General features: G+C 36.1%; 1 protein-coding gene across 1 annotated transcript in view; it reads left to right on the top strand.

The window, feature by feature from the left end:
* Window positions 1-17,091, top strand: part of Focad (focadhesin) — a 260,449-nt gene that overhangs the window by 225,896 nt on the left and 17,462 nt on the right. Inside the window, exon 34 of the mRNA XM_048783888.1 lies at window positions 15,800-15,928. Coding sequence (XP_048639845.1) covers window positions 15,800-15,928 — 129 coding nt within the window. The remainder of the gene's footprint in view (window positions 1-15,799; window positions 15,929-17,091) is intronic.

Genomic DNA, 17,091 nt, shown 5'->3' with positions numbered 1-17,091 from the left:
ATTATTTTGATCTTCAGATTGTCCCTGACTTGACCAGTAAGTTCTTCTTCAAGTGATTCTTGTGTCCTTTTGACCCAATCCTGTCATTCTCTGAGTTCTTTATTGCTGTATGACACAGGAAGTTGTTGTAGGCTTATCTAGTACTATCTTCAGCCCTGTAACAACTTAGCAGCCCAGATTCCTTGTAGCAGAGAATGATATTTAGAAACTTAAGATCTGACTGCAGAGTGTCTCATTGCTACCAGGGAAAAAAAATCACATCTCCCTGGCCTGCTCAGTGCATAGAGCTAGAAAATATATGTTTGCTCTTTAATGTGTGTATTTATTTCTATATGTATATTTATTTATATTTACATCTATATATCACCATGAACTCCCACTGATATGTGCAGTTCCAATTCAGCACCACCAGGGTTCATTCTACCTTTCTCTGTTTTCATATTTTAATTCCTTCCTCTCTCAATAAAACATTTGGCTCCCCTTATTAGTAATGTTCACTCAATCTCATATGTACCCAATCTCCTGTCCCTACTGGGCCATGGTCCTGCTACACTGCCTTCCTCACTCAGGTTCTCATATCCCCTGGGTGCCCTCTCCTCTGACCCTTGACTTGGTGGCCCTTCCTGGTGCTAAAGAACCTGGGATGTTTTCATTCCTGGGAACTCTGAATGTTGTTGACGTATTTGCTCTTAAGAAAATATCCTACCAACTTTTAGTATCTGACTGATGTCTCAGAATCGTCAATTATTTCCACCAACCATCCTGATGGTAGAGTAGTTTCCGGTAGGGATCAAAGCATCTCGTAGTTCCCACAAATCTGACATTCTATAATTATCTCTGCCTGTGTTTTCTACTTTGTCTAGAAAAGCTTCCTCATTGTTTCCATCTTGATTTGAACATTCTTTTTTGGTAAGAGAAGATAGGGCCTTCCCTGATGTTCTTAGTTACATTAGATTTCATATGTGATGCATTCCTATATATTTTCCATAGTATTTCACATATGTGTCATTATTTACTTTATTGTTCAATTCGTTGCTTAAAGTCTTCCTCATTATACTCTAATTTCATCAATGGGCAGGAGGAACATCTGTGTTTTATCCTAAATACTTAGAACAGACTACCTGGCTTGTAAAAGTATTCAAATACTTGTTGATCTACACACATATATGCACATGTTTGTGTGCTTGTGTGTGTACTTAAAATAGTTCTCATCTAAGTTGTCTCTAGCAACTCTGAAAATAGAGAAAGTAAAGACATGTCCATACCACACAAGTGATGTGATGCTGGGGATGGAAAATATACACACCCCGGCTGTAGCCTACTTGTTGCCTGACTCTTCCTGAACTAGTAACACATGTGCATTGTGGAATTGCGATCTGATCCTTGGTGTAGCCAAAGTATGTGCGATAATGGGTCCTGTTGTAATGCATTATGTTCGGATATGCCATTTATAACTTTGAAGCTGTCAAATGGATGAGAGATTTAAAGCAACTTTGTATTTAGATTTCAAAACATCTGGATCTTTTTAACAAGTACCCGTAGGCATTCTCAGTTTCAAATCTATTGTTCATAAAGCATTACAGTATTTCTTCTTATCTAAGACACTTGTTTGAAGACAGAGCAGCAAAACAGGAACTGATCTTTCCTGTTGTTTAGATTTGGAGTCTTTTTGTCCCATGCCAGTGATCTCTTCTCCATGGACTTTGGGACTCCCTTTCTTTCTATAACCCCTCCCGCCCAAATTCATGGGACTGCCAGATATTTTCTCTATTCTAACAATTACTGTAGTTCCCTTCATTCCAGTTAATGTCAGAATTTGTTCCCTGCAAATATAGTGAAACTTCTTTTTGTGATTCTAGTTATGTTTCTTGGAACTGATTTTCTGCCCTTTTAAATGTAAAAGGATTCATTGCATTAGGCACTGACGTGATTTTCAAACCATTTTACAAGTTCTTGTTTCTGACACTTGCTTGTATATCAGGTAGATTCTAGCAAATATAGAAGCAATACGTAAAGTGTATAGTAAAGTGCGGTCATTGGAGAAAGTTCCATTGTCCTGTCAAAGGAAAGCTCATTGTCCGAGCAATAAAACATCTGAAAAAATGGTCATATTTCACAAAAGGTCCTAGTGTTACAGGACTGATTAGATGCCTTTTCCTGGCTCCCCACAACCTCTGGAAACTGCAAATTTTTCTGTAGTAAATTCTGCCAAGGATCTAGAATAAAATTTTATGTAATATTGAAAGCATTCAATCTAAAAAAGTTTCTAAATAGAAGTCTGTTTATAAAATGTCAATTTCCAACACAGAATTGTATACATTTCCTTAATAGGAGACAAATGTTATTCCATGCACGTATTTACTGTAACATCTGTGATTTTATCAGGCCATTTCCATGAATCATGTATCAAAAGGACATTTAAAAAGCAAATTAATTTTTGTGTTTCTGTTGTGAGAAACCAAAGACTCCACTTTGTAGTCAACATCGAATAGGGACACTTGCCACAAATGTGTCATCAGTATAGAATTATGTGAATAGCCAACCAGTTAGTTCCTATCTCAGCCTGTTATTTTTACCACAAAATTGACCACCCTGGTTTTGTCTTTTCCCCCCCCCCCTTTTCTGTTTGTCTTCTCATTGCAGTATAAGCCCCATGAGAATAGAAACTGTTCTGTCTTGTTCAAGTCTGTCACCATTGTTAGGAACAGTATTTGACACCTAATAGCTACTCAATAAATGTTTGAATGAATGAATATAAATTTAATTACCTTCTTTGTCAGGAATTATTGAAATTGCATTGATTAACTCTGATAATATTTCCAGAGCTCCCAGTATTATATCTCAAAAAGAAATAAAGCAAGAACTAATGGGAGTACATTATAGGAAAGTGGTAGAAGTGTTGAGCTTCAGTATTTTTTTAAGAGAGAGAGAGAATTTTTTAATATTTATTATTTAGTTTTCAGTGGACACAACATCTTTATTTTATTTGTATGTGGTGCTGAGGATCGAACCCAGCGCCCCACGCATGCCAGGCGAGCGTGCTACCGTTTGAGCCACATCCCCAGCCCGAGCTTCAGTATTTTGAAAAGCAAAAAGGTGTTGGGGGCAAACAGTGGAGGGTTCACTACTAGTTTTAACTTACTATATTGATAGGAAGAGAGGCCAACTAGTCAGGAGGTTGTGGAGTGTTTGGCTAGACTAAGAGATGTGCTGATTTTGAGACTGTTCTTTTCTCTAAAATATGGGAAAAAGACCTGAAGTAGAAGTAAGGATTTATTGTTGTCAACACATAAGTAATATTTGAAACTCAGCATGGACAAGCTCAGGCAGTGAGAATCTATAGAAGAATATAGAAGCTTAGGGAAGCAATTATTTCAAGAATGAGGGCATAATGCACTTTGAGATGGAAAAGAATGGAAAAAAAAAGACTTAAAAATACTGGGGAATTTGGCATTTAGGTGGCCAATAGAAATCTTAGCAAGGGCAGTTTCAGTGGAGTGGTGGGGCTAAAACCTAGGTAGCAATGGTGTTAGGGCACTTTTTATTGTAGACTTACTTAAATGGACACAAAAGTAAAAATACTTACTACAAGGATTCCTAGGACTCCCAGAAATACAAGGGCAGAAATTCTCTTCCTAGTTCATTTGTTCATTCGTTCTTTAGTTCTTTTTCTTTCATTCCTTCCCTTCCCTTTTTCTTTCTTCTTTCTTCTTCTTTTATTTTCTCTTTCAGGGCATGCATGGTATCAATTTCTCTTAGGTTTTCTACATTTTTCTCTAAAGACTGCTTCATGCCTTCTCTGCTTCTTATATACATAACACAAAACTTACCCTTTTAACCATTATAAAATATACATTCAGTAGTATTGAATGCCTTCACAGTATTGTACTACCATCTTCACCCTCTGCTTCTAGAATGTTTTCATCACCCCAAAAGGAAACTTTGAACTTATTGAACGCTTGTTCCCCCTTTCCCACTTCCCTCAGCCCCCAGCAATCAATAATCTGCTTTTTGCCTCTATAGATTTGCCTTTTCTGAGTATTGCATTTGAATGGAATCACATAATAGGTGGCCTTTTGTGTCTGGGTTCTTTCAAGTGGAGTGTCTTCAAAGTTCATCTGCGTTGTAGCAGCTATCTACCTCATTTCTTTTTATAGCTGAATAATAACCCATTGCATGGACATGCCACATTTTATCTATTAATCAGTCAATGGACATTTGGGTCGTTTCTACCTTTTGGCTGTTCCAAGTATTGCTGCTATGAACAGTGTGTACAAGTTTTTATTTGAACACCTGTTTTTAATTCTTTGGGGTATATATATCTAGGAGGGGAAGAACTGGATCATATGGGATTTCTGTTTAACTTTTTGAGAAACTGCCAAACTTTCTTCACAGTGGCTGCACTGTTCACATTCCCATCAACAATATGTGACAGTTGCATTTTCTTCACATGATTGCCAACTATTTTCCATTTTGTTATTATGATTGCCATCTGATTGGATGTGCAGTGGTATCTTTTGAGGCTTTGATTTGCACTTCCCTAATAACTAATGATGTTGAGCATCTTCTTATATCTTTGTTAACCATTTGTGTATTTTCTTTGGAAAATTCTCTTTTAAGCCTTTGCTTGTTTTTAAAAAGTTAGGTTATCTTCTTATAGTTGAGTTGTAAGAGTTCTTGGTGTATTCTGGATGAGACCCATATCTGTGATTTGAAAATTCTTTCATCTCATAGCTTGTCTTTTCACTTTCTTATTTCTCTGCACAAAATTTTTTAACTTTGAAAGTCTAATTTTTTTCTTCTGTTGCTCGTGTATTTGATGTCAAACTAAGAATACATTACCAAATCCAAGGCCAACAATTACTCCTATTTTTTTTTCCTTTAAGAGTTTAGTTGGTTTAGACCTTATATGTAGGTTGTTAGTCCATTCTGAGTTAATTCTTGTACATAGCATAAGGTAAGGTGGCCAACTTCGGTTTTTTTGCATATGGATTCCTAGTTGTCTCAGCACCATATGCTTTTTGTTTGTTTGCTTATTTTGTTTTTTGCAGTACTGGGGATTAAACTTAGGGCCTTGCATATGCTAGGCAAGTGCTCCTGCCATTGAGTGGCATCCCCAGCCCTCAGCATCTTTTTTTTTTTTTTTTTTAAAGCATCATTTGTTGAAGAGTCAATTCTGTCCTCTATTGAATGGTCTTGACACCATTGTTCAAAATCAATTGGCTGTAATGTGTGGGTTTGTTTCGGATTCTCAATTCTATCTCACTGGTCTATATGTGCCTACATCATACTGTTTTGATTACTGTGGCTCTACAGTTAAGTTTGAAATTGGTGTGTGTGAATCTTCCACATTGCTCTTTTTCAAGATTGTTTGGCTATTTGGGACCTCTGCAATTCCTTAATAATTTGAAGATTAGTTTTTCATTTATGCCAAAAAGGTTCTTGGAATTTTGATAAGGATTGCATTGATTCTGTTAGGGATTACATTGAATTTGTAGATCACTTTGAGTCATACTGTCATCATAACAATGTTAAGTATTATACTCCAAGACCATGAAATGTTTTCCCATTTGTTTAGGTCATCTTTTATCTCCTTCAACAATATTTTGTACTTCCAAGTGTATAAATCTTTTATGTTGGGTAAATATATTCAGAAGTATTTTGTTCTTTTGAGTTCTATTTCCAAGTAGAATTGTTTATTAATTTCTTTTTTCCAATTATTCGTTGTTGCAATATAGAAACAATTTTTGTGTTTTGATCTTATTCCCTGCAACTTTTAAAATTTCTTTTATTCTATTAGTTTTTTTAAAAAGATTCTCTGGGATTTTCTATGTATAGGATCATGTCATCTGCAAACACAGTTTTACATCTTTCTTTCCAATTTGAATGCCTTTTATTTATTTTTCTTTCCTAACTGTTATAGGTAGAACATTCAAGATGAAGTGGTGACAGTGAACATTGTATCTTGCTTCTAGTCATAGAGGAGGCACTTTCAATCTCTTACCATTGCATATGAGGTTAGCCATGGGTTGCTTTTCATAAATGCCCTTTATCTTGTTGAGATAATTCCATTCTGTTTTTGGTTTTCTGAGTATTTTTATCAGGCAATGGTGTTGGATTTTGTTTTTAAAAAATTGATAATCAATTCAGATTGTCATGTGGTTTTAAAATTTTCTTTANCCTCCTCTTCCTCCCCTCCTCCTCCTCCTCCTCCTCCTCCTTCTCCTTCTTCTTCTTCTATTTCTTCTATTTCTTCTATTTCTTCTTCTTCTTCTTAAGCAATTGAAAAAGATGGGTGCTAATTCTTTGCATGTTTGATAGAATTCACTAATGAAGCTTTCTGTTCCTGGATCTTTCTTTGATGGAAGATTTTTTTAAATTACTGATTTGATACCTTTACTTGTTGTGGGTTTGTTCATAATTTCTATTTATTCCTGAGTCACTTCATAGTTATGTTTTTCTAGAAATTTTTGCACTTAATCTAGATTATCTAATTTGTTAGCATATAATTTTTCTTTATTTTTATTGGTGCATTATAATTTGTACATAATGGTGGGATTCATCACCACATATTCGTCCATACACACAATTTAACAATATTATTTGGCCAATATCATTCCCCAGTATTTCTCCTTTTCCTCCTCTCCTCCTTCCCCCTAGTACTCTCCTCTCCTCTTCTATTCTTCCCTTCAGTTTTCATGAAACCCCCCCGCCACACACACCTTTCTTTTGCTTTTTCCTCTCTAGCTTCCATATATGAGAGAAAACATATCACCCTTGACATTCGGAGTTTGGTTTATTTTGCTTAACATGATGTTCTCAAGTTCTGTTCATTTTCCTGAAAATGCCATAATTTTATTCTCCTTAATAGCTAAATAAACTGCATTGTATATGTATGTCACATTTTCTTTATGTATTCATTGATTGACAGATACCTAGGCTGGTTCCATGGTTTGGTTGTTGTGAATTGTGCTGCTATAAACATGGGTATGCGTGCATCACTATAATATGCTGACTTAAATTCTTTAGGATAAATGACAAGGAGTGATATAGCAAGTCATATTGTGCTTTCATTGCTTTTCTTTTGAGGATCCACCACACTGATTTCCAAAGGGTTATGCTAATGTACAATCCCACCAACAGTTTGAAAGTGTTCCTTTTTCTTCATATCCTTCACAGCATTTATTATTGTTTGGATTCTTGATGGCTGCCATTCTAACTGAAGTGAAATAAAATCTCAATGTCATTTTGATTTGCATTTCCCTAATTGCCAACGATGTTGAACATTTTTTCATGTATCTGTTGGTATTTTTATTTCTTGAAGTGTCTGTTTAGTTTGTTTGCCCATTTATCATTTTTATATTAATTTTTTTGAATTCTTTATATATTCTGGATATTAATCCTCTGTCAAAAAGCAGCTGGCAAAGATTTCTCTCTCATTCTGTAGGTTCTTTCTTCATATTCTTAATGAAGTTTCCTTTGCTGTGCAGAATCTTTTTAATTTGATGCCTTCCCATTTATTAATTCTTGGCATTATTGGTCCTATTGAGAAAATCATTGCCTGTACCTATATGTTGGAGTCTTGACTCTGTTTCCCCCTGCCCCAGGAGTTTCATAGGTTCTGTTATATCCTAGGTCTTTGATCCATTTTCAGTTTACTTTTATGCAGGGTGAGAATTTAGAATCTAGTCTCATTTTTCCACATATAGACAACTAGTTTTCTTATTATCATTTGTTAAGGATGCTGTCTTTTCTCTAGTGTATGTGTTTGGTACCTGTGTCAAGGATCAGATGGCTGTATCTATATGGGTTTGTCTCTGCATCTTTTGTTCTGTACCATTCATTGGTCTGTGTCTGTTTTTATGACAGTAACATGAAGTTTTTGTTTCTATAGCTCTGTCGTGTAATTTGAAGTCAGGTAGTTTGAAGCCTCCAGTATTGCTTTTTTGACATAGAACTGCTTTGACTATTCTCAGTCTTTTATTCTTCCAAATGAATTTTAAGAATATTTTTCCCTAGTTCTATGAAGAATGTCACTGGCATTTTGATGGGGATCACATTGAATCTATGCATAGCTTTAGGTAGTATGGCCATTTTAACAATATTGATTCTGCAGATCAATGAATATGGAAGGTATTTCTGTCATCTTGTGTTTTCTTCAGTTTCTTTCTTCAGTGTTCTATAATTTTCATTGTAGAGGTCTTTCACCTCCTTGGTTAGATTTATTCCTAAGTGTTTTATTATTTGTGGGGGTGCACTTATGAATGGGATTGTTTTCCTGATTTCTTTCTCAGCAGCTTCATTATCAGTATATAGGAAAGCTTTTGATTTTGTAACCTGTTAATTTGCTGAATTTGTTTATTAGCTGTAGCAGTCTTCTGGTGGAGTATTTTGGATCTTCTAAGTGTAGGATCTCATAATGTGCAAACATTGATAATTTGACACTTTCCTTATTTTTATTTCTTATATTTCCTTCTCTTGTCTACTCTCTCTGTTTTCTATAATCTTTCTCTTTTTTCTATAATTTCTAGTACACTATTGAATAGAAGTGGTAAGAGAAGACATCCTCATCTTGTTTTGAATTTTAAAGGAAATGCTTTCAGTTTTTACCCATTCACTATGATGCTGGCTTTGGGTTTATCATCTGTAGCCTTTTTAAAAATATATATTTATTTATTTTTTTTAGTTGTAGTTGGACACAATACCTTTATTTTATTTATTTATTTTTATGTGGTGTTGCGGTTTAAATCCAGAGTCTCACACGTGCAAGGCGAGTGCTCTGCTGCTGAGCCACAAGCCCAGCCCATCTATAGCCTTTTTGATGAGGCAAATTCCTTCCATTCCTAGTTTCTTTAGTGTTTTTATCATGAATGGGTGCTGAATTTTGTTTAAGGCTTTCTCTGCATCTATTGAGATGACTGTGATTGTTTTTCCTAATTCTATTTATGTGGCGAATTATATTTATTGATTTGCCTATTTTAAACTATCCTTGCCACCCGGGAAAAAACCCACTTGGTCATAATGTGCAATCTTCTTCATATGTTGTTGAATATGATTTGCAAATATTTTATTAAGGATTTTTGCATCTAAGTTCATTGGGGATTTTGGTCTATAGTTTTCTTTCCTTGATGTGTTCTTATCTGGTTTTGATATGAGTGTGACACAGGCTTCATAGAATGAATTTGAAAGTGTTCCATATTATGGACATGTTCCTTTATTTTCTTTTCTTTAACACTGTCTCAATGCTCCAGACTGACTACTCTGTCTACCAGCTCTGAGATTCTGTGCTCAGCATTGTCTACTCTCTTAGAGAGACTTTCAGCCAAACATTATATTTGATTTATTGTTTTATTGCCAAGATTTCTGTTTTGGTCTTTTTCAGTATCTGCATCTCCTATTGAATTTCTCATTCATATCCTATACTGACTTCTTTAATTCATTCAGTTGTTTTTCTGTATTCTCTTGGTATTTGTTAACCATTTTTCTAATCATTTTTAAAAAATTCTTTATCTGGCATTTTCTCCACTTTAGTATATTTGAAGTGAGTTACTGATGAATTTTGAACTTTAGGAGGTGTCATGCTAGCTTATTTTTCCATATTTCTTGTATTCCTGTGTTGGGTTTTATGTATCCGTTGAGATGTATTTGTTGGAGCCTTGAGAGAATTTTTCTTCCTCTCTTATGTGTGAGCCTTTGTGGGGCACAGTCTTCTCTTACCAAAGTGTTCTGGGATATCAGGTTATTGTGAACTTTTCAGTATATTTCTAATGGGTTTTGTAGTATAATTTCTCTGCTAGTTCTTTGGGGAGGATTTGTGTATTTCAATACAGTGTATATTAAGTGTATATACAGTGTATATTAAGCTTGAGGATTTTACTTTTCCTATAGGTCTCAAAAGAGCGTGATCCTCTTTGTAGATATGGTGGTTGTGTTGTATACAGCAGGATGTGGGGGGGTACACCTCTGTGATTGTTCTTCTTCACTTAACAACTCTGTATATTCTAAAGGAGCATGGAATGATCTAGATTGAGAATCCTTTCATAGGTATAGTGTCCACAGCCTCTTGTGTTAATTCTGCTCTTGCTTTAGAGTGGATGTCCATGAGTGGCACCTGCAGGCCCCTGTATCCATTTTTACTTAGGACTGATCATTAATTTTGCATTTTTGTCTTTTCTGTTCTTTGTGTTATTACTGAAATTTGAGATGGTTAATTTGTGTGTGGAACAAGGTGCATTGTCTCTTGACTGTGTTTTGTTCAGCAGCAGATCTCTACCTTGTGAATTTGTAGTGTCCTTGTAGGTTCCCAGCACCTCACAGAAAAGGAGGAAACAAACAATAGCAACAATATTAGTAAACAATATATAGCATTAAAATAAATACCTGGTGCCTACTGTACTATCTACAACGCTAATTACCACAAACGCAGGAGTGGTGGGATTAGTTATTGCTGAAAGCAAAATCAGCAAAAAGCCATGAACTAAATCTGGCAATAAAATAGACAAAAGGTGTCAACTATGCCATTCACTATATGACTATGAATGGTGAGGACAGGAGTTATAAAAACCAAATAGTTTTAAAGATGCTAAACACACAGTTCATTAAGGGAAAAGAAAATGTGATAGAAAGGTAAAAATTTAGAATGTTCAAAATGTGAAAAGAAAGGAAGTAGATGAAATGTAGCAAACAATGGCTATAAAGGAGAAAAAAATTTTTTTTTAAAAGGAGAGATGCAAGGAGAGAAACAGAAACAAACAAAACCAACACCAAACCAAAATAAACAAGAAACCCTAACCTTCAAAAGAGAAAACAAATAACAATCATTAAAAATGCTAAAAATAGGGGGAAAACACATGTATTGTATCTATGTAACACTCAACCCAGCAAAAACACCAAAAAAAAGGGGGGGGGGAAGGAAAAAAGATTCTTAACAAAAAATGAAAGAATTATCTCCACTGAGGTTGTCAAAACTGTTGACTAAGGTGGATAATCACTGACTATGCCCGACCATCCTTCTTTCCATTTTTTTCTTGGGTGCTATATACCAAGAAGAAATGAGCAAGGGCTGGGGGTTGTGAAACCTTTCTTCTTTTTGTGTTGCTAACCAGGCTGCTAACTGTACTGGCCTAATACTGGAGCTGAGTGAGACAGCTTTCACCTTTCCCTTCTCACTGTCCTATAAGGTAGGATAGAATGGGAAGTATTGTTGATCAGAGTTTTGTCCAGAGAGCCCAGAATGATGCAGTCCTGGGGTGGGTCTGCTGCAGAGTTCTAAGTGGGGAGTTCTCATGGCTGGGACTTATCTCTAATCAGTCCTTATGGATTTTGTTAGGTGGTATCTGCTCTGGAAAGACTAGATCAGTGCACCTTTAGGCCCAGGAAAATGCTGATCTCTGCCTTGAGTTTGGAACTCAGGAGCATCCATCCCAAGAATTATACTCAAAGAGCAGGGGAGCCAGCCCTCCGCAGGTCTCGCACATTCCACTGCCTGTGAATATGGAATACCCAGACTTATTCCCTGAAAACATCCATACCTGTCTGCTCAGTTTTCTGACCCTCTTCAGCTGGTCATTTGAGCCACAAGACTCCAAAGGAAAGCGAGTTATATCCCTTCTTTGTATGTCTCTGACTTGAATCCATGGAGGAGAATCTTCTCTGTGCACATTGCACTCAGGCCCTACTAAGTACAACCTAGGCCACACAGTAGGCAGTTGCCAGGGCGGTGTGGTAGTTTTTGTTATGATCTCCCAGACTCCCACAGCAGCAAGCTGAAGCATGGCCTCTCATGATGGCTCCTGCCTCAGCTCTCTACTTGCTAATTGAGAAACACAGAGTCCTTTTCAAATGCCAGTTTGCTGTGCAGCCTCTGGATGAGCAAAGTTCAGGTTGCTTTTCTGTTTTACCAGGCAAGGTGTGTGTGTGTGTGTGTGTGTGTGTGTGTGTGTGTGTGTGTACACCAAATTTGTCTGTTGTGTTTCTGTGTATCATCCCTCCCCTCTGTGGTAAACCAGTGCCATTGTTGCTGTTGCTGCAGCAACTAACTTAGCTCCAATGTACTTCTTCTTGTTCTTTGTTCGAGGCACCTGAGTTTCTTGAGTCTCTAAAAAAAAACTCCAACTGTCCGATATTGAGTTTCAGTCTCTTGGTTTTATCCACCTTGCTGAGAAGCTGCTTGAATCCCAGGCCATGAGCAGCTGTAAATGCAGCCTTCCTCTAATTTACCATCTTGAATCCAGCTTAGGCATATAGTTTTTCATGGCATTTTTTTTTGACAATAAGACACTTTAATTTTAGCATCTTTTGAAATCTGAATAATCTGAGAATTTACAAAATCATCATTCTTTTCATGGCTGAGTTATGTATATATATCACATTTTCTTTATTCATTCATCTTTTAAAGGGCACCTAGGTTGGTTCCATAGTTTAGCTATTGTGAATTGAGCTGCTATAAACAACGATGTGGCTGCGTCACTATAGTATGCTGATTTTTAAGTCCTTTGGGTATATGCTGAGAAATGGGACAACTGGGTACATGGTGTTCCATTCCAAGTTTTCTTGAAATCTCCACACTGCTTTCCAGAGTGGTTGCACTAATTTGTAGTCCTACCAGCAATGTATGAGTGTGTCTTTTTCCCTAACATTTACTTTTACTTGTATTCATTTTTTTATGTCATTCTTTTATCATGCTTTTTGTTTTTATAAGGTCAATAGAAATAGCTCCAGTTTCATTTCTGTTTTTATATTATTATCATTTTTTGAGAGAGAGAGAGAGAGAGAATTTTTAATATTTATTTTTCAGTTTTCGGTGGATACAACATCTTTATTTTATTTGTATGTGGTGCTGAGGATCGAACCCAGCGCCCCCGCATGCCAGGTGAGCGCGCTACCGCTTGAGCCACATCCCCAGCCCCAATTTTTATTCTTTCTCAATCTATCATAAGCTTTATCAGTTAAAAAAAAAAAAATTAGTTGTAGTTGAACACAATACTTTCATTTATTTATTTTTATGTGGTGCTGAAGATCGAACCCGGTGCCCCACACATGCTAGGCAAGTGTTCCACCACTGAGCCCCAGCCCCAGCCCCAGGGTCGTCAGTCTTGTTGCTCTTTCCTAAGATCCAATTTTTTGTTTCGTTAGTTCTAATTGTTTTTCTGTTCTATATTACATTATCTTCACTCTAAATTTCACTATTTCCTCTCTGCTAACTTTCAGTCTATTTGCTCTTCTTTTCCTAGTTCCTTGAGGCATAAATTAGGATATTGATTTCTTTCTGCTTTTATAATTTAGGGATTTATCACTAGAAATCCCTCTCAGCACTGCTTTTGCAGCATCTCATAAGTTTTTCTATTTTGTGTTTTCATTTTCGTTTGTCTCACAGTATTTTTTAACTTTTGCGTGATTTCTTCTTACATTTATTGCTCAAGAGTATATTTTTACTTCCCATATATTTGTGAAATTTCCAGTTTTCCTGGAAATGTTACTGATTGCTAGTTTTATTCTATTGAGGTTAGTGAAAATTCTTGGTATGATCTCAATCTTTTTAAATTTATTGAAACTTGTGGTTTGACATGTGGTCAGTCTGGGAGATTCCATCTGTGCTTCAGACAAATGTGTATTCTGATGGTGTTTAGTGTTGCATGACTACTAGATCTCTTTAGTTTATAGTGCTGGTTAGGTCCTCTATATCCATTTCTTTTATTTAAATATTCTATCTATTATTGAAAGTAGCACTTTGAAGTTTCCAACTATTTATTGTAAAACACAGTTTCCCTTTTATTTTATCAGTGTTTATATATTTTGGGACTTTGTTGCTTGATTCATATGTGCTCTTAGTCGTTAAGTATAGAATTTTGTTACATTATGTTCACATTATTGTACAACTATCACCTCTGTCCGTCTTCTAAGCTTTGATAACTGATCATTTTGAGTGTTGTTACCTGTTACCTCAGAGTATCAAGTTTTTCCTCTCCTTGGTGTTTACTTTTGTTTCTTGCTGTTGGGCTACAATTATTTCTGTTAAGTGACTTTTAAAAATTATATTTTTAAAGACTATATTCTTTGTCATATGTGGTCTTTGAAACCTTTCTTCCTTTAGCTTGTGAATAGCTAGTGTTTGATAGAGATTGCCTTGAATGCCAGAAGGAAAACAGAAAACAGGGGGCGGGAGACAAAAAAAAAAAAAAAGAACTTATTTCCAATATGCAACTGCTTTTAAAAGTTGTGATAAAAGAACCATAAATTTTACCCTTTTAATCATTTTAAAAACTAAAATTATACCCAGTGAACAATATCTCCCTATCCCTCTCCTCAACCACAGTTTTACTTTATTTATCTATGAATGTAACTTTTTTTTAAATGCCTAGAATCACACAGGATTTGTCTATTTGTGACTGGCTGATTTCATTTAGCATAACATACTTAAGTTCACTCATATTGTAGTATGTGATAGGGTTTCCTTTCCAATTCTGAACAATATTCCATGGTGTGTGTGTGAGTATGTGAGTGTGTGTGAGTGTGTGTGTGTGTGTGTACATACATACATAGTAGTTTCCATTTGCCTGTGGGTTTGTTTTCTGCATTTTCAGTTACCCACAGTCAACTGCAGTCCAAAAGCAGAAAACAGAAAATCCCAGCAATAAACAACTCATAAATTTTAAATAGTGCATCATTCTGAGTAGCATGATGTAATTTCATGTTGTCCCACTCTGTCCTACCTAGTACATGAATCATAATGTTGTCCAGCTTATCCATGCTATATATGCTATCCATCTTTTAGTTGCTTTATTGCTGGATAAATGATCAGTTCCACTAAAATGGTATTGCAGTTCTTGTGTTCAGACAACTCTGTTTTACTTAATAATAACCCTGTCTTAGTCCATTTGCTATTGCTATAAGAAAATACCTGAGTCAGTAAGTTATTAAAAATAGAAGTTTAGTTCCCAATTCTGCAGGCTGGGAATTCCAAGAGCATGATGCTGGCCCCAGTGAGCATCTTCTTGATGCATGATTGAGGGCATTGCATGATGAGACAGAGCAAGCTTGCCAGCAACAGCTCACTTTTATAAAAGAGCCACATCCTCAGATCCCATTAACCACCTCCCCAAGATTCTATAGTTTGGGGATTATGTTTGCAGCACAAGAAATTTGGGAAACACATTCAAATCATACCAAAGTGAAAGAGCAGTGATGTTCTCTTTGGATGTGCCAAAGAGGAGCCTTACAGCACTTCCTTTAAGTAGCATTTCACATTCACCAAGAAGAAAGGTCCATACACTATAGTAAGAAGGTTTGAGAGCAAGACCACATTCACATGTTTTATTACAGTATATTGTTATCATTGTTCTATTTTGTTGTTAGTTGTCGTTAACCTCTTACTGTGCCTAATTTACAAATGAAAGTTTATCATGGGTCTGCACTTGTAGGAAAATCAGTTCATAATATTTGGCATCATCTGCTGAGGGGCAGTGAGGCACAAGTAAGCAATGAGGTAGTAATATAGAGTAAGTCGTTAAAAACTAACTAAAAAGACATGAGTGTGGAAGAAAGCTAAGTTAAAAACAAAAGAGTGGAATATTCTTATCCAGACAAGAGGGAAAAATTAAAGACAAAAGCAGGAAGAGGAAAGGGAGTAAGAGTTTGTGGCAAATGAGGTTGAAATTTAGAGCACAGAATTGAGGGGCTTGACCACTATTGAATACGTGGTGATACTAAATCCTTTGAAACTAAAAGAAGAGAAAGTAGTGATTTTCTGTACTCATGATGCTATGAAGGTGTTTTATTATTATTTTTTTTTTCTTTATAGGTCCTGAAGCTGTGCCTCCTTCCCTTCTCAAAGTAGTGATGAAACCCATAGCAACTGTTGGAGAAAGCTACCAGTATCCTCCTGCAAACTGGGCTGCGCTCCTTTCTCCACTTATGAGGCTGAACTTTGGTAAGTAGCAAGTGTTTTTAGGTCTTCAGAATTTGCTTTTAGTATCTGATCTGAGTGGGAAAACAGATTTTTTGTCACAAGTGGTAGTAACTGATGGACTTTGGGATCTTGTGACCCTTTCTTTCTTTTTTAATTCCATCATTTTTTGTTTGTTCTTATTAGTTATACATGACAATGTATTTTGACATATTATACATATATAACTTCCCATTATTCTGGTTGTGCATGATAAAGAATTGTATTGGTCATATATTCATATATGCACATAGGATAGTAATGTCCAATTTATTCTACTGTCTTTCCTATTCCATTCCCCCTCCATTCCCTTTGTCTCATCCAGAGTACTTCTGTTCTTCTCTCCCCCTGCCCCTCCATCTGAGTTGGCATCTACATATTAGAACATTTGGCTTTTGGTTTTTGGGGATTGGCTTATTTTATTTATCATGATATTCTCCAGTTCCATCCATTTACCATCAAATGCCATAATTTCATTTCTCTGTATGGCTAAGTAGTATTCCATTATGTATATTTACCATATTTTCTTTATCCATTCATCTGTTGAAGGGCACCTAGACTGATTCCATAGTTTAGCTATTGTAAATTGAGCTGCTATAAACATTGATGTGGCTGCGTCACTGTAGTATGCTGATTTTAAGTCCTTAGGGTATAAACTGAGGAGTGGGATGACTGGGTCAAATGATGGTTCTATTCCAAGTTTTCTGAGGAATCTTCATATTGCTTTCCAAAGTGGTTGCATCAGTTTGCAGACTAACAGCAATGTATGAGTGTACCCTTTTCCCTACATCCTCACCAGCATTTATTATTACTTGTATTTTTGATAATTGTCCTTCTGAGCCATTGCATTCCCACAGCTGGGGATGAGGAGGGAGAGAGGTCTAAAGACACAGGCCAAACAGCATCATTAAAAGCATTTCTGGACTGCAGTGCACAGATTGCTGAGCACATGGTGTATGCCTGCTTTGGTGGTTATCACATGACACTTCCAGAACCTTAGGTTTTAAGAAAGCACTATATGGATGCTGTATTTTCTCTTGCTGTTATAACAAATCAGCACAGACTTGGTGGCTCAAAACAATCCAGATTTATTATCTTGTATCTGTTCTATCAGCCAGCTGTTCAACATGATTCTCACCAGACTAAGT

Source organism: Marmota marmota, unplaced genomic scaffold (assembly GCF_001458135.2).
Source record: "Marmota marmota marmota unplaced genomic scaffold, marMar, whole genome shotgun sequence".
Classification (NCBI taxonomy): domain Eukaryota; kingdom Metazoa; phylum Chordata; class Mammalia; order Rodentia; family Sciuridae; genus Marmota; species Marmota marmota.
This window is presented reverse-complemented; position numbering and strand designations above follow the sequence as displayed.